This window comes from Heptranchias perlo, chromosome 4, assembly GCF_035084215.1.
Source record: "Heptranchias perlo isolate sHepPer1 chromosome 4, sHepPer1.hap1, whole genome shotgun sequence".
In the NCBI taxonomy this organism is placed as follows: Eukaryota; Metazoa; Chordata; class Chondrichthyes; order Hexanchiformes; family Hexanchidae; genus Heptranchias; species Heptranchias perlo.
In genome coordinates, this window is record NC_090328.1 from 98,760,696 (window position 1) to 98,781,543 (window position 20,848).

The 20,848-nt window shown below is 42.8% G+C and overlaps 1 protein-coding gene across 11 annotated transcripts in view; it reads right to left on the minus strand.

The window, feature by feature from the left end:
- Positions 1-334: 334 nt before the first annotated feature.
- Positions 335-20,848, minus strand: part of LOC137321142 (putative cytochrome P450 120) — a 122,356-nt gene continuing 101,842 nt past the window's right edge. For 5 of the 11 annotated variants that reach the window (XM_067983381.1, XM_067983380.1, XM_067983378.1 and 2 more), the window contains one exon: positions 335-774. In XM_067983381.1, the coding sequence (XP_067839482.1) occupies positions 634-774 (141 nt within the window). In that variant the 3' untranslated portion in view covers positions 335-633. Of the gene's footprint in view, positions 775-3,088; positions 3,222-20,848 lie in introns of all 11 variants that reach the window. The other 6 variants (XR_010962722.1, XR_010962720.1, XR_010962721.1 and 3 more) reach the window with 5 other exon arrangements.

The window sequence follows — 20,848 nt, forward strand, 5'->3', positions numbered from 1 at the left end:
GTGATTGGCTATGAGATTGAGATTGGAATGGCTATAACAGATAATTTACTGATTATAGTGGTCCTCGTACATCCTTAAGCAGTGCTGTATAATGTACCCCATCTAACGTACCCAGTATACATTAAAGGGGTAATTTCCAAGTTTCGCCTGCTGGCAGTGCATATCAGGACATGCTGGTTGGAAAACCGTGCGTAGTGCATGCCCGGATTTGCAATAAACAATGGCAGCCCCTGAGGCTTCCTGGCGGGAGAGCACATTCGGAAAATTACCCCTTCGATGTGTTTGCCACTAAGAATTTTTAGTTGGTTTAAAAGACTTACTACTGACTCTGAAGTTACGAGGATCAAAACCGTTTTAATAAAAGTGTTTTCTACAGTACAATGAAGATACTGTCGCTAAGTTTTCTCAATTTGTCCTTCAAAGGCAAAAACAAAACAGTTGTGTACATTCGATGCGTAGTGCGAGTGTAACACTGATAAAATCACACGTTGAATTACAGCACGATTTCATCCTGTTGTGACAAAGTGATGTTATCACGTTTGCACCATTGTACTGTAACTCACTGATTACACAGGTCTTTGACTGATGATATGTTGAACGATCAGTGATTTCAACAGCAGTTGATGGAGAGTACTAAGTTTTGTAGGTCCACGATGTGAACTTAATTTTGGGGTCTTCAGTGGGCCGGGAGACAGGGAGCCATTTGTAGTCCAGGCTTTGACTAGGAGGATCCAAATCCCAACTGTAATGGTTTAGCAAATATGCAACAGCTGTCTTCAAAAAAAAGAAAAGAGCATCAGACATTTCAATCATAGGAAAGAAGAGTTAAGTAATAAAATAAGATGAAATACACAGGGGTAAAATTTAAGCTCTCCCAGCATTAGAAGACTTTGAGCAATGGGTGCATATATAAGGGTAAATTCACCGAATCAGGACGAAACAGGATTGCAAGTGGGGTAAATCGCTCCCCCAAAAGGCTGTGGATCCTGGATCAATTGAACCTTTCATGACTGAGATCGATAGATTTTTGTTAGGTAAGGGTATCAGGGGATATGGAGCAAATGTGGGTTAATGGAGTTGAGGTACAGATCAGCCATGATCTAATTGAATGGTGGAACAGGCTCGAGGGGCTGAATGGCCTATTCCGGTTCCTATGGGGCTTAACAATGTAGCACTGACATGCTCCCAGACTTGGTGTTGTAAAATTGTTTACAATTGTCAACCCCAGTCCATCACCAGCATCTCCACATCATGCTCCCTTCAAGCACAGCTCTCCGCTGGCAGCATGGGATTGATGACTTTATCCTATAGGGAATTCAGCTGCATAGGTCTGTGTGCCTGATTCACGACCCACACCATTTTCGGGCCCATTCTGACCTCTATGTCTGAATTCCTGATTAGCAGCTCTGTTGCATGAAGTTCAGCAGCACATCATAAAAAGTACCCCAAGAAAAGAATGGGATGCCCAGGACTTCAACCTTGGGTATTAAGCACACTGGGCTCGATAGTAAGCCAACAGAAGCCCAGAGCGTTAGAGGCCTGCGTGTAGAAATGTTTTCTAATCTCACTCCTGAAAGGTCTGGCTCTAATTTTTAGACTGTGCCCCCTACTCCTAGAATCCCCAACCAGCGGAAATAGTTTCTCTCTATCCACCCTATCTGTTCCCCTTAATATCTTATGAACTTCGATCAGATCACCCCTTAACCTTCTAAACTCTAGAGAATACAACCCCAATTTGTGTAATCTCTCCTTGTAACTTAACCCTTGAAGTCCGGGTATCATTCTAGTAAACCTACGCTGCACTCCCTCCAAGGCCAATATGTCCTTTCCAGGTGGTATTTTTGTTGAATTTAGCTTTGGCCAGTTCTTCTCCCTGGCCTATCGGGTCTTGGGTCCGATTGGGCCTGCGCTGCCCCTCCTTCAGTTGCCTAATGTACCTCGTCTCCTGCCCACTGGTTGGTTACCTGTACCCGGATGCCGTTAAACCCCACCCCCCACGCCCCAGCCCAAAGGTAGGAACTTCTGCAGCTGCTCTTGGCCACACCTGACAGTGTCCCTCACTGATCAACTACCCTGTGGCCTGAAAAAAAGGATTCCCCCTGGTAATCAGACACTATGAAGCCCATTGCTGTTATTGATCATTTTATTTTTTAACTGATATTTAAATTTATATTTATTATGTTTATTCAAATTTATGTTTAATGTTAGTGGATGTGTGCTAGATTTAAATCTCTACTCCCCATCCCTCTTTTCCTCCTCATTCCTCTTCCCCTCTTTCTTCCTCTCCTCCACACTCCTTCCCTCATTCCTCCTCTCCCTAACCTCCCTAACCCCCCTTACCACTTCCCCCATCTATCTCTTTGCTCCTCTCCCCCTTCCAGACTCTAATCTGATCTACCTTCTCCCCCTTGCCCTGTAACCCTACTCTACCTTCCCCATAAGTTCAGTGCACTCCAATGTGGATGAGAAGTGCCTAGTGTACAAGGCTCATTAGGTCATGGGTTCCATTTAGATTAGGGGTTCTCCCCATAATGAAACTGGAACAAGTCATCCTGGATGGCCCTCTCTTTGTACGAGGGCCACTCAGTATTTTTCACATATTTCTTTGGCCTCCAATGGCCAATTCGCAAAAGGGGACTTAAAAAATTGTGCTGCTTCAATGGGGCAGCCAAGAGCCCATGAACGGCGGCTGGTGTTCGCTATTCGGCCCCCAATCCCATTGGACCTCCAGCGAGTCTGGTGCTACACGCCCAGAGCACCACAAATGCATTTAAATAAGCTGATGTCATCGTGCAAAGTTAGCTCATTTGGATACACTCACATACAATGCCTCAGCAGCTCTGCACTGGAGCCTTGGCATCAGCCCCACTATGTTAATGAATGGCTAGACAAAGTGGGAGAAGGGAGGTATATGCTCCCAGTATTCTGTTTGGCAAAAATAGAATTTGTGTCCTGGCAGGCTCACATATACATCTAGCTACCAACCTATATATTATTAAATTCAGTACACTTGTCACGTCTTCCATTGAAAATCCCTATGTAATCATCTCCCTATGGGATTTCCCATTTTCTATGTGTCCACACCTACCTGTTAGGTTTGTTTGAAACCCTCTTCCTGTGGCACCTGTAATGTTTTTAAATAGGATTTTCCAATTAATGTGACAGTCTGTGACGCTTCATTGTTTTAAGGTGTCCTTGGTTCAGTGGTAGCACTTTCGCATCTGAGGAAGAAGATTGTGTATTCAAGCTCCACTCCAGAGACTTCAGCACATAATCCAGACTGACACATCAGTATAGTACTGAGGGAGTGCTGGACAGTCAGAGATGTCATCTTTTGGATGAGATGTTAAACCATAACCAGACCTAAAAAATTCCGTGGCACTATTTCGAAGAGGAGCAGGGGAGTTCTCCCAGTGTCCTGGCCAATGTTTATCCCTCAACCAACATCACTGAAACAGATTATCTAGTCATTTATCTGATTGCTGTTTGTGGGACCTTGCTGTGCACAAATTGGCTGCTGCGATTCCCTAAATTACAACAGTGACTACACTTCAAAAGTACTTCATTCGTTGTAAAACGTCCTGAGATCATGAAAGGCGCTATATAAATGCAATTTCCTTCCTTCCTTTCTCTCTCCATCCCTTCCTTCCAAACTGCTTTGAGTCTGCATCCACTTGCAGGCTCTGGCCACTGATTGTCACTGTGGAGCAATTGTCTTTTTTTCTCTTTCCCCTTTCCAGGTGGTATTTTTGTTGAATTTAGCTTTGGCCAGTTCTTCTCCCTGGCCTATCGGGTCTTGGGTCCGATTGGGCCTGCGCTGCCCCTCCTTCAGTTGCCTAATGTACCTCGTCTCCTGCCCACTGGTTGGTTGCCTGTACCCGGATGCCATTAGACCCCCCCCCCAGCCCAAAGGTAGGAACTTCTGCAGCTGCTCTTGGCCACACCTGACAGTGTCCCTCACTGATCAACTACCCTGTGGCCTGAACAAAAAAAGGATTCCCCCTGGTAATCGGACACTATGAAGCCCATTGCTGTTATTGATCATTTTATTTTTTAACTGATATTTAAATTTATATTTATTATGTTTATTCAAATTTATGTTTAATGTTAGTGGATGTATGCTAGATTTAAATCTCTACTCCCCATCCCTCTTTTCCTCCTCATTCCTCTTCCCGTCTTTCTTCCTCTCCTCTACACTCCTTCCCTCATTCCTCCTCTCCCTAACCCTCCTTACCACTTCCCCCATCTATCTCTTTGCTCCTCTCCCCCTTCCAGACTCTAATCTGATCTACCTTCTCCCCCTTGCCCTGTAAACCTACTCTACCTTCCCCATTATCTTCAACCTCTAACTGTATTCTACCTTTCTCCTTACCACCTGATGTCTATCCTTCTTCTGCTTCCCCCAGCCCCAGTCTCTAACCCTACTCTACCTTCACCCTCCCCTCACTCTGCTCTACCGTCCCTCTCCCCCACCACAATCTACATTCCACCTCTGATCGCCAGTGTCGCAGTTCTCCCTCAGCCACAGTCCAATTATCCCCCACGCTTGACCTGAGAACTCCACTATCTTAACTCCATGTCCAATGTCACGGGAGATTGACGAGTTAATATATTAAAAATGGTTTGTGTAGTGCGTGCAGACGTCACACTCCAGATGTCTTACTTTCTTACAGATGCTAAACAACCGTAAAATGTTGGGTTCTTGAGTTGCAGCCTGAAACTGACAAGAATATTCCAATGTGCAAAGTTTCCTGACCAAACTATAATCAAATTTTGAAACTTCGTAGCCTTAAAGGGACAGGCCAGTTTAAACAAATCTCTGCCTCAACAGGATAATATACTGCACAATATTAATACTAATATAATGTTCTTGACTTTACAAAACAATCCAATTTACTATTTGCAATCCCACAGGAAATTTGCTAGGATATTTATAAAAGTCCCGTGTCTAACATGCATCCATCACACTCCAGATGTCATACTTTGTGACACAATCTTAAAAAGAGAAACAAAGTCAGGTTTTTCATGCTGGCTTCTTCTGATCTGAAGCCTGAAATTTACAAACAATTTAATGACCTCTAATTGCCTGAGCAATTTAGAAACAATTACAATTACCAGGATTTGCAGAGGACATAGTCGGCGGTGATCTTAAAGGGCCAGGCCACATCAGTAGCTAAACATTACAACCACACCCTAGACTCCAGAAGGCAAGGAGGTCTTATACCAACCAGTTGGGGACAATGGTGTGTTTTTTTTGCCGTGGGGTAATTGGGATGTGGAGATGGTTCAGGGAGCTGACTGCTGGGATTTCCTGCTGGAAGTGAATGCTAAGTTTAGCCGCCAATATATGTAAATGATGGGAATATATCATCTGATAGATTACCCGTCATTAAAATCTTGGCTACGCTAGGCATTAAGAAGGCTGGTGCATTCCTGGCATCCAGCATTGCTAATGTGGTGGGGGAGGGGGTTTAAAATTAAGAGAGCTACCTTTTCAGATGCAATCAATCACAGGGTGATCAACTGTACACCTGGGCACCGCACCTTCGGAAGGACATATTGGCCTTGGAGGGAGTGCAGCGTAGGTTTACTAGAATGATACCCGGACTTCAAGGGTTAAGTTACAAGGAGAGATTACACAAATTGGGGTTGTATTCTCTAGAGTTTCGAAGGTTAAGGGGTGATCTGATCGAAGTTCATAAGATATTAAGGGGAACAGATAGGGTGGATAGAGAGAAACTATTTCCGCTGGTTGGGGATTCTAGGAGTAGGGGGCACAGTCTAAAAATTAGAGCCAGACCTTTCAGGAGTGAGATTAGAAAACATTTCTACACACAAAGGGTGGTAGAAGTTTGGAACTCTCTTCCGCAAACGGCAATTGATACTAGCTCAATTGCTAAATTTAAATCTGAGATAGATAGATTTTTGGCAACCAAAGGTATTAAGGGATATGGGCCAAAGGCAGGTATATGGAGTTAGATCACAGATCAGCCATGATCTTATCAAATGGCGGAGCAGGCTCGAGGGGCTGAATGGCCTACTCCTGTTCCTATGTTCCTATGTATTGAGTAAGGCGGGAGATTTTAAAAAATGTTAAAAACAATGTTCCCTCCCAACTGAGGTAGGAAATGTAGCGCCACTACCGCTAGAACATACAACATGGGAATGAGCCTGACCCCAAAAGATGCGCCGGGGTCAGTGTTCACCGAGGTGGGCAGGCACACAGCCAACCCCAGCACATATCAAATGCACCATATAATTAATGGGTACGGTAGTTTACTGTTTATGTTACTGGACTTGTAATCCAGAGGCCTGGACTAGTAATTCAGAGAATGTGGGTTCAAATCCCACCGTAGCAGTTTAAGAATTTGAATTAAACTTAGAAAATCTGAAAATAAAAATCTGGTATCAGCGAAAGTGACCATGTCGGATTGTTGTAAAAACTCCAATTGATTCACCAATGCCCTTTAGGGAAGGAAACCTGCCGTCCTTACCCAGTCTGGCCTATATGTGACTACAGACCCACACCGACATGTTTGACTCTAAACTGCCCTCTGAAGTGGCCTAGAAGCCACTCAGTTGTATCCAAGGCAACTAGGGATGGGCAATAAATGCTGATCTTGCCAGCGATGCCCACATCCCGAAAAAGAATATTAAAAAAAATTGCTAGGATTCCCACTTGGTTGGAATATATAGCACACATTTTCTCTGTCTCGTTGCCATAAAAATCTTTAATCAAGAATTAGTCAAGACAACAGCTCTCCGATAGAGACAGTGTGCTTAAGGTGTTAATGAACATCTGTTACATGTTGGCTGCTCATCAAACACACTAATTCCACTGTAAGCTAGAGCACTGTGTTTCAATAGGGAACCATTTTAGCCGCCCACGGATCTGGAATATTTTAACTGCCATGAAAGATTGAGAGTCCTTGTTATTGCTATGTGATTAGAGAGACCATGCTTCAGATATAACTATCAGAAACCTCCATCCCACTGTAACCGAAGATGTTAAGATTCCACTTGCTTTACGATCTCTGAAGGATTCCCGTTCACATCAAAGGAATTAAACGTGGAAAACACAAATGCCGAGAATTTCCACAGAGGTTCTCCCCATCTGCTGTCATAATTTTGGCGGAAGACCGGCTGGGCCTCCCGGAAAAACAGCTGCTTTTGGCCATTCACGCTCATCTCCCGCGGAAGTTGCGGCAGTAGATCGGGAGAACCTACCCACGTCGGAAAAATTCCAGGTGAAGAATTTTTCTGCGCTCAGTCGTTTGTGCGCAGGGCTGATACTCGGTGGGGTGCATCGAACGCTGTAAGCAGCTGCTTGTGTATTATGGCAGGGGAATGTGGGGTCGACACAAGTGGCTAAGAACTGGTGCAAATCTCACATGTGTCATTCCAATACTTTAATGAAACTCCTGCTTGTATCAGCAGAATTTCATGAGGCAGTGAAGATGGAATCGGTTTTGGGGGGGTGGGGGGGGGGGAACAGACATGGGGGAAGGAGGGGAACTGGGGATCAACACACATGGAACATTTCATCAGGGGACTCAGTTAAAAGATTCTGGAACAAACTACAAAGATTTTGAACTCTTGCTTTAGGAATAGTTTAATTATTGTGTAAGTCAAGCATTGCATTACTAGTATATTCTGCTTCTGTGTAATTATCTCATTTGTAAATAATTTCAACTGTTAGTTTCAGCTGTAACAATATTTTCTGACAAGGTGCTTTTTCCTGCCTTTGGGAGTGGACGGGAGAATGTGGTGCACAGCCTACGATTTATGAGTGCTTGTTACTCATGTGTCACTCTATCCCATTCATATCATGCAAAATTTCAGTTCACAAAAGATGTGAGTGCGCTTACAGAAATTCCCTTTATGCTATGTTGAGAGAGAACCCAAATTATGCTGGTGCACTGCTGCAGACTGGAGCTAAGAGATGGAGAAAAATAACAACCAAAAAGAGAAAACAGAAAGCACACAGCGAGATACAAATGTCCTGGACAATATTTATCTTTCAACCAATATCATTAAAACAGATGATCTGGTAATTTATTTCATTGCTGTTTATGGACCTTGTTGTGCACAAATTGGCTGGTGTGTTTACTACATTACAACTGTGACTACACTAAAAATAAAGTACTTCATTTTCTGTAAAGCGCTTTGGAACACCCTGAGGTCATGAAAGACCCTACAGAAATATAAGCTCCTTCTTTCTATAATCTGGGGTTACTGCTTAAGGTTAGCGATGTGCCATACATTCAGCGTAGGAAGCCAGTAATCAAGAAAAGGGTTAACTTAGCCAATGCTAATATGTGATCATCACAGGAGAGAAATGTAGATAGAATTCTATTTTTGAGCATGTGGCACTAGCCTCGAGTCACTGCTTCTGTTGTTGAATTTGAAGCTGATCAAGCACAACCAAATTAAAATTCATAAGCTCATGCAGATTAATTCTGGTATGTTTGTACACTTGGCATTTTGCCGTTTTAATTAATTCTGTTGCAGTTCAGATGCATTAGCATAAACATGTATAATGGTGTTTTTATTTACATATATACCAGTGGACTGCACGTGGCACTGGTCAGGCTGCAAATATTGAGGTAGATTGCAGTCTTTATTACCTGGGCACTAAGCACCATTTGGGCGCAGCACAGAAAGGAGCCTGGCACAGAACCAATCCCAATTTTCCTTCCATTAACTTAAAGGTAGGAAAATAAGGTGTGTTCTATTTCTGGTGTGCAATCCTCCACAACCAGTTTTACTCTTTATGCCCCCACCTAGGTTGTAAAGATAAAAATCTACTCGGACATTTCGGTCTCTTCCTGTAGCTGCTCTATTGCTTCTTTCCCACTCTCTAATTCTTTCTGTATCCGTTTCTCTGTGGGATCAATTTTCATTTCTATCGCCTGGCGTTAACAGGGCAGTAACGGCCCCAAAATGGGGTCGATGGCGAAGAGGCCAGTGACATTTTGAAAGGGGCCTACAGGTAGGCCCCCGGAGCATCGGCCTGTTTCAGGTGGTAGGCTTCTTTTAATATGCAAATCTAGGACCTAGGACTCCGATTGCCATTTTAGGTAGGAACCGGTCGGGGCATTAATCATTGAAACATAAAAAAATAGGAGCAGGAGTAGGCCATTCGGCCCTTCGAGCCTGCTCTGCCATTCAATATGATCATGGCTGATCCTCTATCTCAGTACCATATTCCCGCTCTCTCCCCATACCCCTTGATGCCTTTTGTGTTTAGAAATCTATCTAGCTCCTTCTTAAATATATTCAGTGACTCGGCCTCCACAGCCTTCTGTGGTAGAGAATTCCACAGGTTCACCAATCTCTGAATGAAGAAACTTCTCATCTCAGTCCTAAATGTCCTGCCCCGTATCCTGAGACTGTGACCCCTCGTTCTGAACCCCCCAGCCAGGGGAAACATCCTCCCTGCATCTAGTCTGTCTAGCCCTGTCAGAATTTTATATGTTTCAATGAGATCCCCTCTCATTCTTCTAAACTCGAGTGAATACAGGCCGAGTCGACCCAATCTCTCCTCATACGACAGTCCTGCCATCCCAGGAATCAGTCTGGTGAACCTTCGCTGCACTCCCTCTCTGGCAAGTATATCCTTTCTTAGGTAAGGAGACCAAAACTGCACACAATACTCCAGGTGTGGTCTCACCAAGGCCCTATATAACTACAGTAAGACATCCTTGCTCCTGTACTCATATCCTCTTGCAATGAAGACCAACATACCATTTGTCTTCCTAACTGCTTGCTGCACCTGCATGTTTGCTCTCAATGACTGGTGTACAAGGACACCCAGGTCCCTTTGTAGATTAACATTTCCCAATCTATCACCATTTAAATAATGCTCTGCCTTTCTGTTTTTCCTTCCGAAGTGGATAACTTCACATTTATCTACATTATGCTGCATCTGCCATGTATTTGCCCACTCACTCAACTTGTCTAAATCGCCTTGAAGCCTCTTTGCATCCTCCTCACTACTCATGATCCCACCTAGTTTTGTGTCGTCAGCAAACTTGGAAATATTACATTTGGTTCCCTCACCCAAATCATTGGTATATATTGTGAATTGCTGGGGCCCAAGCACTGATCCCTGCAGTACCCCACTAGTCACTGCCTGCCACCCGAAAAAGACCCATTTATTCCTACTCTCTGTTTCCTGTCTGTTAACCAATTTTCAATCCATGCCAGTATATTACCCCTAATCCCATGTGCTTTAATTTTGCACACTAACCTCTTATGTGGGACCTTATCAAAAGCCTTCTGAAAATCCAAATAAACCACATCCACTGTTCTCCCTTATCTATTCTACCAATTACATCCTCAAAAAACTCCAGCAGGTTTGTCAAACATGATTTCTCTTTCATAAATCCATGTTGACTTTGTCTAATCCCGTTTATATTTTCTAAGTGTCCTGTTATCACATCTTTTATAATAGACTCTAGCATTTTCCCTACTACTGATGTTAGGCTAACCAGTCTGTAGTTCCCTATTTTCTCTCTCCCTCCTTTTTTAAATAGTGGGGTTACATTTGCCACCCTCCAATCTGCAGGAACTGTTCCATAATCTATAGAATTTTGGAAGATGACAACTAATGCATCCACTATTTCCATGGCTACCTCTTTTAGTACTCTGGGATGCAGATTATCAGGCCCTGGGGATTTATCTGCTTTCAGTCCCATTAATTTCTCCAGCACTATTTTTTTTACTAATACTAATTTCCTTTAATTCCTCCTTCTCACTAGTCCCTTGGTTCCCCAGCATTTCTGGGAAGTTATTTGTGTCCTCTTCTACAGAACCAAAGTATTTGTTTAATTGCTCTGCCATTTCCTTGTTCCCATTATAACTTCTCCTGTTTCTGACAGTAAGGGACCTACATTTGTCTTCACTAATCTTATTCTTTTTACATACTTGTAGAAGCTTTTACAGTCCACTTTTATGTTCTTTGCAAGTTTACTCTCATACTCTTATTTTTCCCCTCTTAATCAATCTCTTGGTCCTTTTTTGCTGAATTCTAAACTGCTTCCAATCCTCAGGCTTGCTACTTTTTCTCCCAACTTTATATGACTCCTCTTTGGATCTAATACTATCCTTAATTTCTTTTGTTAGCCATGGTTGGGCCACTTTTCCTTTTGTGTTTTTGCGCCAGAAAGGAATGTATAATTGTTGCAATTCATGCATTCATTCCTTAACTATTAGCCATTGTCCATCCACCGTCATGCCTTTTAATGAAGCTTCCCAATCTATCATAGCCAACTCACTCCTCATACCTTTGTAGTTTCCTTTGTTTAGATTTAGGACCCCAGTTTCGGAATGGACTACTTCACTTTCCATCTTAATGAAGAATTCGATTATGTTATGGTCACCGTTCCCTAAAGGACCCCGCACAACAAGATTATTAATTAACCCCTTCTCATTGCACAATACCCAATCTAGGATAGCCTGTTCCCTGGTTGGCTCAACGTACTGGTCTAAAAAACCATCTCGTACACACTCCAGGAATTCATCCTCCACAGTATTAGTGCTAATTTGGTTTGGTCAGTCTATATGTAGATTAAAGTCATCCATGATTACTGTAGTACACTTGTTACATGCATCTCTAATTTCCTGTTTGATGCCGTCCCCTACATTACCACTACTGTTTGGAGGCCTATAGACAACTCCCACCAGTGTTTTCTGCCCCTTGGTGCTTCTTAACTCCACCCAGACTGATTTTACATCTTGATTTTCTAAGCCAATATCCTTTCTCACTACTGCTCTGATTTCATCCTTTACTAACAACACCACCCCACCTCAGCTCCCAGCCTTGGTCACTGTAATTGCAATTATATTGTATCCGTTTACATCTATTTGCGCTGTTAATTCGTCTACCTTATTACAAATGCTTCGTGCATTCAGATACAGTGCCTTTAGATTTGTCTTTTTAACATTTTTAGACATCTTAACATTTTTTTGTATTATGGCCCTATTTGTCTTATTACCATTTTTTCTTACCCGGACCCTATTTGTTAGTGTACTCTTTTGTTTGTATGTTCTGTACCTTCCTGACACAATCTGGTTATCCTTACCCCAATCACTTTCCTGCACTGCTTCTTTGTCTTTTCTCTTTAGCATTCTAAATTTCTCTTCACCGGGACCCTTCCCACCACCCCCGCCCCCCCCCCCCACCTTATTTAGTTTAAAGCCCTATCTACCTCCCTAGTCATTCTATTTGCTAGAATTCTGGTCCTAGCATGGTTCAGGTGTAATCTGTCCCAACGGAACAGCTCCCTCTTTCCCCAGTACTGGTGCCAGTGCCCCACGAATCGAAACCCACTTCTCCCACACCAATCTTTGAGCCACGCGTTCATCTCTCTGATCTTATTGACCCTGTGCCAATTTGCTCGTGGCTCAGGTAATAATCCGGAGATTATCACCTTTGTGGATCTGCTTTTTAATTTAGTCCCTAGCTGCTCAAACTCTCTCAGCAGAACCTTTCTCTTAGTCCTACCTATGTCATTGGTACCTACGTGGACAATGACAACTGGATCCTCCCTCTCCGACTCCAAGTTCTTCTCCAACTCGGAGGAGATGTCCTTAACCCTGGCACCGGGTAGGCAACATAGCCTTCGGGACTCATGCTCCTGGCTGCAGAGAACAGTGTCTACCACCCTAACTGTACTGTCGCCTACTACAATCACCTTCCTTTTTACTGCCCCAACTTGAACGGCTTCCTGTACCACGGTGCCGTGGTCAGTTTGCTCATCCTCCCCGCAGTCCCCGCACTTGTCCACAAGGGTTGCAAGAACCTCAAATTTATTGGACAAGCGCAGGGGCTGAGGCTGCTGCAATACTACCTCCTGGATCCCCGTACCTGCCTCAGCAAGGGAGTCAAAGGATATGGGGAAAGGGCAGGAAAATGGAGTTGAGGTAAAAATCAGATCAGCCATGATCTCATTAAATGGCGGAGCAGGCTCGAGGGGCCGAATGGCCTACCCCTGGTCCTGTCTCTTATGGTCTTATTCGCAGTCACACCCTCCTGTCCCTGACAACGTGTCAATTCTAAAGTATTCTAAATCGTGCACACTCTGACCTGTTCCATGGCCGATGGCGCAGAAGAGGTCCAGCCAAGGTACGTTTGGAATTATTCTTGCAGGTGCTCCTCGGGCCCAACAAAAATAACATGGGCTGCTGCCACACCAGGACTCCCACCCTCCGCGATTGCAACCACACCCCTCTGCACTTAGCTTGCTGGCAGCCGAGGCAGTCCGAGACTGGTCGGCCTTGATCCGACAAGCTGCATCGGGATGTCCGTTTGCTGCACGCAGCTCGTTGGCCCACGTAAACGAGGTTGGCCTCAATATCATGGCCACCTGTTCACCATTGACAAAATAAAAATCGGAGCGATATAAAACGGGCTGCTGATTCGCTATCATCCATTTTACTCATTCACACAAAGTCAAAATCACCCCCACTCAGTTTGCCTTATTGATAACCGCTACACATTGATCAGATGCTTTCAGGGTATGATCAATGATCACTCCCAAATCCTTTTCACTCTCAGCCCTTTCCTTGCACCGTACACCCCTGTTTACTGTTACTTATTCCTTAATGCGTTATTCTACATTTGCTCACATTTTATATAAAAGTCTTGCATCCCGAGGGTGCCTGTCACCTTTAGACGTCACACTTCGAAGTGTCAAAAGTATATGAAAGAAGTAGTAAGAAAGACAGGCATATCTTCCTGGTTTCTTATGGCCCACGGTTGGAATTTTACAAGCATCCGCCAATCTACAAAGGTCCCTCTCCAACACCAATTAATCGTGAATTGACCTATATACACAAATTATAGAATCATAGATTTGTTACAGCACAGAAGGAGGCCATTTGGTTCATCGTGCCTGCGCTGGCTCTTTGCCACAGCTATTCCCTTAGTCCCATTCCCTTGCTCTTTCCCCATACTTTTTTACATTTTGTTTAGCAAATATTTATCCACTTCCCTTTTAAAAGTTATTATGTATTCTGCTCCCACCACAGTTTCTCTCTATCACTCCATATCCTAACAACCTTCTGCATAAAAAAAATTCTCCTAACCAGAGAGGGAAATCCCACTCTGGCTGGTAAGGTGGGAGTAGCCTCACCACCTGAATCTTCCCTCATTCTCCACCACAATCCCACTTAATTTTACAGAATTCCCATCAACAAGTCAAAGGATTAAGGGGTTTGTTAGAGTAGATACAGAGAAATTATTTCTTCTGGTGGAGGAATCCAGAACAAGGGGGCATATCTTAAAATTAGAGCTATGCCATTCAGGAGTGAAATCAGAAAGCACTTTTTTCATACAAAGGGTAGTGGAAGTCTAGAAATTGCACCGCCAAAAGGCTGTAGATGCTGGGACAATTGAAATTTTCAAGACTGAGATTGATAGATTTTTGTTAGTTAAGAGTATCAAGGGATATTGATCAAAGGCGGGTAAATGGAGTTGAGGTACAGATCAGCCATGATCGAATTGAATGAAGGAATAGGCTCAAGGGGTTGAATGGCCTCCTCCTGTTCCTATGTTCCTAAATAAAAGACCCCAATTTTAGATTAGTAAATGAAAAGGTTAGAAATATTTGTTCCGATTTTATCAGCACCCCAAGGCATTTGTTACAGAACAATAACTATAGTTCTGGTAAGAAGGAACTACTGAATGTGTCTTTTATATCCAACTTGTTATCAAAGAAGAGTTCTTTTGGTGAATGTGGAATGGAATGCTTTAACCGATCAGGGTTATTTCTGCATTTTTGCTGTTATGGTATCTGGGTTAGGACATTCACATTCTTCAGTGGATAGCTTGTTTAAATTGCTTTGCGAAATAAAGCTTTTTTACGTTTGGCAAATAAAGTGCCTTAACCAACAATGCAAAGCCAACAAATTATTTTGTCCAGGAGTGATTGAGATGCTGCAGGGTGACATAACTCATCTCATGCTGGAAAACGGTGTTGGAAATTGACCTGTTCGCATCGTTGGAACGAGCACATCAATCTTCAGAGCTCTGGGCCTTTGGAGCCAGTTATCAGCCAAGTTCCTGGACATCACTCCTATCTCCAAAATGAATACTGAGACCTGGGAAGCTATAGGCTTAAAGGTAAGAGAAGTATTTGAAACAACTATTTTTTAAAAAAGTAAATAAAGAATAGATATATTAGGTTGCATTACATGTTTTTTAAAAATTCGTTCATGGGATGTGGGCATCGCTGGCAAGGCCAGCATTTATTGCCCATCCCTAATTGCCCTTGAGAAAGTGGTGGTGAGCCACCTTCTTCAACCCCTGCAGTCCGTGAGGTGAAGGTTCTCCCACAGTGCTGTTAGGTAGGGAGTTCCAGGATTTTGACCCAGCGACGATGAAGGAACGGCGATATAAACAAAGTAAAATAACAAAGCAAAGTAAAATAACAAAATATAAATATAGACAGAATGGGAAAAAGAAACAATCCCTCACTGGGGGTTGGAGAAGACAGGGTAAGCAGGACTATAGTCTTTAATTTTAACATTTTAAAAAAAGTTTTCATTTTAGTTGGATAGTGATAACACTAGAGTAATTAACCTACTTTTGAATCTGAGCAGTGTCCCTGTCTGAGCTGATAACTTAAGAAAATGACCTGCCCAGGTAGACTGAAATTTATTTGGATTTCAAGGCAATTAAAGGTTAATGCCTTTCTCCCCTGGGAGAAGAGGTCCGATCTTACAAATGGCCACTACCAGCAGGAAGCCACACCTCCTGGCCATGCATATCAGGTAACCGTGGGCCGCATTCCAGCAGTATCCTGAGATACATGTCCAGTGGACGAGGTTCCTGTTCAGAAAATCAGCCCTAAGATTCAGATAGGCATTGGATATGAATGTAAAAGGTATGATCAGTAAGTTCGCTGATGATACAAAAATTGGTAGGGTGGTAAATAGCGAGGAGGATAGCCTCAGTCTGTAGGACGATATAGATGGGTTGGTCAGATGGGCAGAACAGTGGCAAATGGAATTTAACCCGGAAAAGTGCGAGGTGATGCACTTTGGAGGGACTAACAAGGCAAGGGAATTTACAATGAATGGGAAGACCCTAGGCAAGACAGAGGGTCAGAGGGATCTTGGTGTGCAAGTTCACAGATCCCTGAAGGCGGCGGAACAGGTAGATAAGGTGGTAAAGAAGGCATATGGGATACTTGCCTTTATTAGCCGAGGCATAGAATATAAGAGCAAGGAGGTTATGATGGAGCTGTATAAAACACTGGTTAGGCCACAGCTGGAGTACTGTGTGCAGTTCTGGTCGCCACACTACAGGAAGGATGTGATCGCTTTGGATAGGGTGCAGAGGAGATTCACCAGGATGTTACCAGGGCTGGAGCGCTTCAGCTATGAAGAGAGACTGGGAAGATTGGGTTTGTTTTCCTTGGAGCAGAGGAGGCTGAGGGGGGACATGATTGAGGTGTACAAAATTATGAGGGGAACAGATAGGATGGATACTAAGGAGCTTTTTCCCTTCGTTGAGGGTTCTATAACAAGGGGACATAGATTCAAGGTAAAAGGCGGGAGGTTTAGAGGGGATTTGAGAAAGAACTTTTTCACCCAGAGGGTGGTTGGAGTCTGGAACTCACTGCCTGAAAGGGTTGTGGAGGCAGGAACCCTCACAACATTCAAGAAGCATTTGGATGAGCACTTGAAATGCCATAGCATACAAGGCTACGGACCAAATGCTGGAATATGGGATTAGAGTAGACAGGGCTTGATGGCCGGCGCGGACACGATGGGCCGAAGGGCCTCTATCCGTGCTGTATAACTCTATGACTCTATGATAAAAAAAAGACAATGAAAGCACTGGGTTAGTGAAGTCAAACGTTGCGTGCATATCATGAATTCAACATGATTTTCCTTTTAATGATAGCTTTATTTCTAGAAAGTTCCAAACTTCAATAACCATCTAAAAGAAAGAAAGAACTGGCATGTATAAAGCGCCTTTCATGACCTCAGGATGTCCCAAAATGCTTTACAGCCATTGAAGTACTTTAGAAGTTTAGTCACTGTTGTAATGTAGGAAACACGGCAGCCAATTTGCACAGCCAAGGTCCCCCAAACAGCAATGAGAAAATAACCACATAATCCGTTTTAGTGATGTTGGTTGAGGGATAATATTGGCCAGAACTCCCCTGCTCTTCTTCAAATAGTGCCAGTGGATCTTTTACGTCCATCTGAGAGGGTAGATGGGGCCTTGGTTTAATGTCTTATCTGAAAGACAGCACCTCCGAGAGTGCAGCACTCCCTCAATACTTCACTGAAGCGTCAGCCTCGATTATGTGCTCAAGTCTCTGGAGTGGGGCTTGAAGCCATGCCTTTTTGACTCAGAGTCATGAGTTCTACCATTGAGCCATGAGTGAACTGTAACTTCACGTTCCCACTTAGATAAGAGTATGATTCCCTTTCCCTGATACAATATGCTCACCATTTGGTTAACCTCTGTATATGACCCATTGTCAGGGACACTGATTTAGGAATGCACAAAATGACTACCTAAAAATAAATCTACAGTATCCTTCCAGTGTCAAAGGTACATTAAAGTTACATAAAAACAAAATAAAAACAAAAATTAATTGCTCTTTTAATCTCACAAATATCAAATGTGAAGCAGAGAAAATAACTGCAAAGGGACTTAGAGGTTAAGCGAGTGGGCAGAACGATGGTAGGTGTAGTTTAAGGTAATTAACTGTGTGGAGGATGCTTTGGATCTAAAAATGTTTCTCCTGTTGACTAAAAATGCCCAGTGACCAAAACCAAGCCCAATAACTCAAGGTATAGTCTGACCACTACACTCAAGATAGATGCAGATGAGGGAGGTCATTCGTTCCATCTTAGTTCATCCATTCAAAATAAAGAATCATTTCCATCCCCCCATTTCATGTCATCTAAATATCTCCTTGAAGGAGTCTAAGGTTTTCACCTCCACTACTTCCTCCCATAAGACCAATCCAAGTTTGATCAGTGTTCAGAAAAAGCTCTTCCTGACATTTATCTTCAATTTTCCTTTCAATGGTTTCAATTTACCCAGCCTTGCTTCATTATAAGGATAGGGTTAGACTTAGGTTATTCAGTTTGGAGTAGCTGGTCACCCTTTAAAATCAATAAGGACTAGGTGGAGTAGATATGTTTTCAGAATTCATGAGAGTATGGTTATAAAATACAAGGGCACAAAGTTAGATTAGATGTCAGGAAGTACTTCTTTTGTAAGAGGGTTGTTGCCCTCTGGATCCTTGAAGTGCCCTTGCCAATGCCATTTAATATCTTGTGTACTTCTATAAGGTCCCCTTGAAGTTGCCTCCTTTCAAGGTTAAAGAGCAGCAGCTTCTCCCGTCCTTCTTTGTGTCTCAGTCCTTTGACACCAGGGATCAGAGTCTTGGCTCTTCTCTGCACCATCTCCAATAATCTTTTGCTAACCAAAAGTGAACACAGCACTTGAGGTGCAGGCTAATCAGAGCACTGTGCAGTTTTAAAATGACATTGTCTGACTTACACTCAGCTGATCTAGCAATATAATTGGGCATTCTGTTCACTTTGCTTATTGCTGCTCCATAATGGTTTGACAGTTCTACTCATCACTCCAGATTCCGTCCCACTTCACCTTTAATTATTTCTATACCATCCGTAATGGACGTTGTAATTAAACGTTTTCTTCCAACATACAGCACCTTGCACTACTCTTCGTTGAATTTCATCTGCCACTCAATTGCCCATTGACAGATTTTATCAAACTCCTTTTGTGGGTCTCTTGCTATTTCCTCCATTTCAAACTGCTACCCTCGCTCTATCCCCCTCCCCCATAAACTTTAGTCTCATCTATTAGTTTGACCAGTTAGCATTGGATTTCTGAATCCAGGTCGTTAATGTAGATTAGGAACATTAAGGCCCCAGCACCGATCCCGAGGGCAATCCATTCAGTACTTTCCCACCCCCCCACCCCAACTTCCCTCCCCTAATAAGTACCAGCTGCTTCCTTTCCTTCAGCACATGTCTGATGATTAACAAACCAAATTTATTCTTTAAATAAATATTTTAATAGTATGCTAAAATGTCAATTTTAATTGAACTCGCACACAGTGATACTGCAGATGTAAAGCTGCCTTCAGCAAGATACAAACGATATAAAACGACAAGGTTGCAAATATAGTATAATGCAGAAAACAAATGCGCAGCCAGTGCCTTTTACATCAGTGTTTGAGGATTAATATACAATTGAGTTCTCAAGAAAGGTATAACTTTATATAAAGTTTGGTGTAAGTCACAGTTGACCAGATATATTTAAATGGAACCAATTAAGTATCAAGGGGCTTTCACCACCAGCTTTGGACGTTGCCTCCTCAAAAAAGAGTGCAGGATAGTCTAGTGATGTATCATGGGTAACCGTGGTCTCCTGGAGCTTGCTCGATTGCCCTAGGGAATTAGGGAGGGATTTCCCAGAATTCTTCTTCAAATTGACCATCGTACATTTCTTGCCTTTCTCTGAAGATTGGTGACTGGGGAGGTAGTACTCGAAGTTGCACTGCCTAAAGGATAGAGTGACATTAATGGGCCTGATGGTCTTTTGTCAACTTTCTTTACGACTGTCTGTATTAAATTGATTTTTTAATTTATTATTGATTCACTTTGGTAAAAGGACTAAGGAGGCCACATTCAGTGGAAGGTAAGAAACTAAAATGGGATAGTGGAGAATGTATCTGGGAATACAGATACATAAATCGCTAAAAGTAGCAACTCAATTCGATGAAGCCATAAAGAGTAAGCAAAGTACTAGGGTTCATTTCTAGAGGAATAGAGTACAAAGGCAGGGAGGTAATGTAGAATTTATACAGAGCCTTGGTTAGACCACACTTGGAGTACTATGCACAGTTCTGGTCTCCAGATTATAAAAAGGATATAGAGACATTGGAGAAAGTACAAAAAAGATTTATAAGGATGCTACCAGAATTGAGAGGATGCAACTATCAGGAAAGATTGAGCAGGCTGGGGCTCTTTTCTCTGTAAAAAATAATGAGAGGAGACCGGATAGAGGTCTTTAAAGTTATGAAGGGGTTCGATAGGGTGGATGTGGAGAAACAATTTCCACTTGTGGGTGAGTCCTGAACAAGGGGGCATAAATATAAGTTAGCCACTAACAGATCAAAAAGAATTTAGGAAGAATTTCTTTACATAGAGTGGTGAGAATGTGGAACTCTCTGCCACATGGAGTGGTTAAAGCACTGTAGCATTTAAGGGGAGGCTTGATACATACATAAGGGAGAAGAGAATAGAGTGATACAGGCGCAGGGTGGGAAGAGGTAATTAGAGTGGGAGGACATTTGTGTAGAGTATAAACACCAATATAGATTAATTGGGTTGAATGGCCTGTTTCTGTGCTGCAGTTTTGATGTAACACTGCAGGATAAGGAAATTATCCACAAGCCCTCATCTGAAAAAAAAATTCCAAACCAGTGAAAGGTTGTAAGTTAAGTTTTAATTTCATAAGGGCTAGCCTTGACTGTGGTCTCTCAATGGTTTCTAATACTGTGCTGTTTTTCTGTACTATGGCAGGGGGTGGAAGGGAGGGAGCAGGGGGTGATAACAAAACATCACATTTTAGTGCCAGCTTCAGAAAACACCAATTGCTAACACCAGCCAGCCGATAAATGCTAAAAGATTTAAACTTTTGTTTTTTTACTCATAATTTTTTTTTAAAGCCAAAATTGCCAAAGCACTCTAGGCTAAAATTGGTACCATCTAATATGAACTCAGCTCTCTGTCACTGGGCCAAAATCTATTCCTTCTTGTTGCACTGACAACCATTTGATTG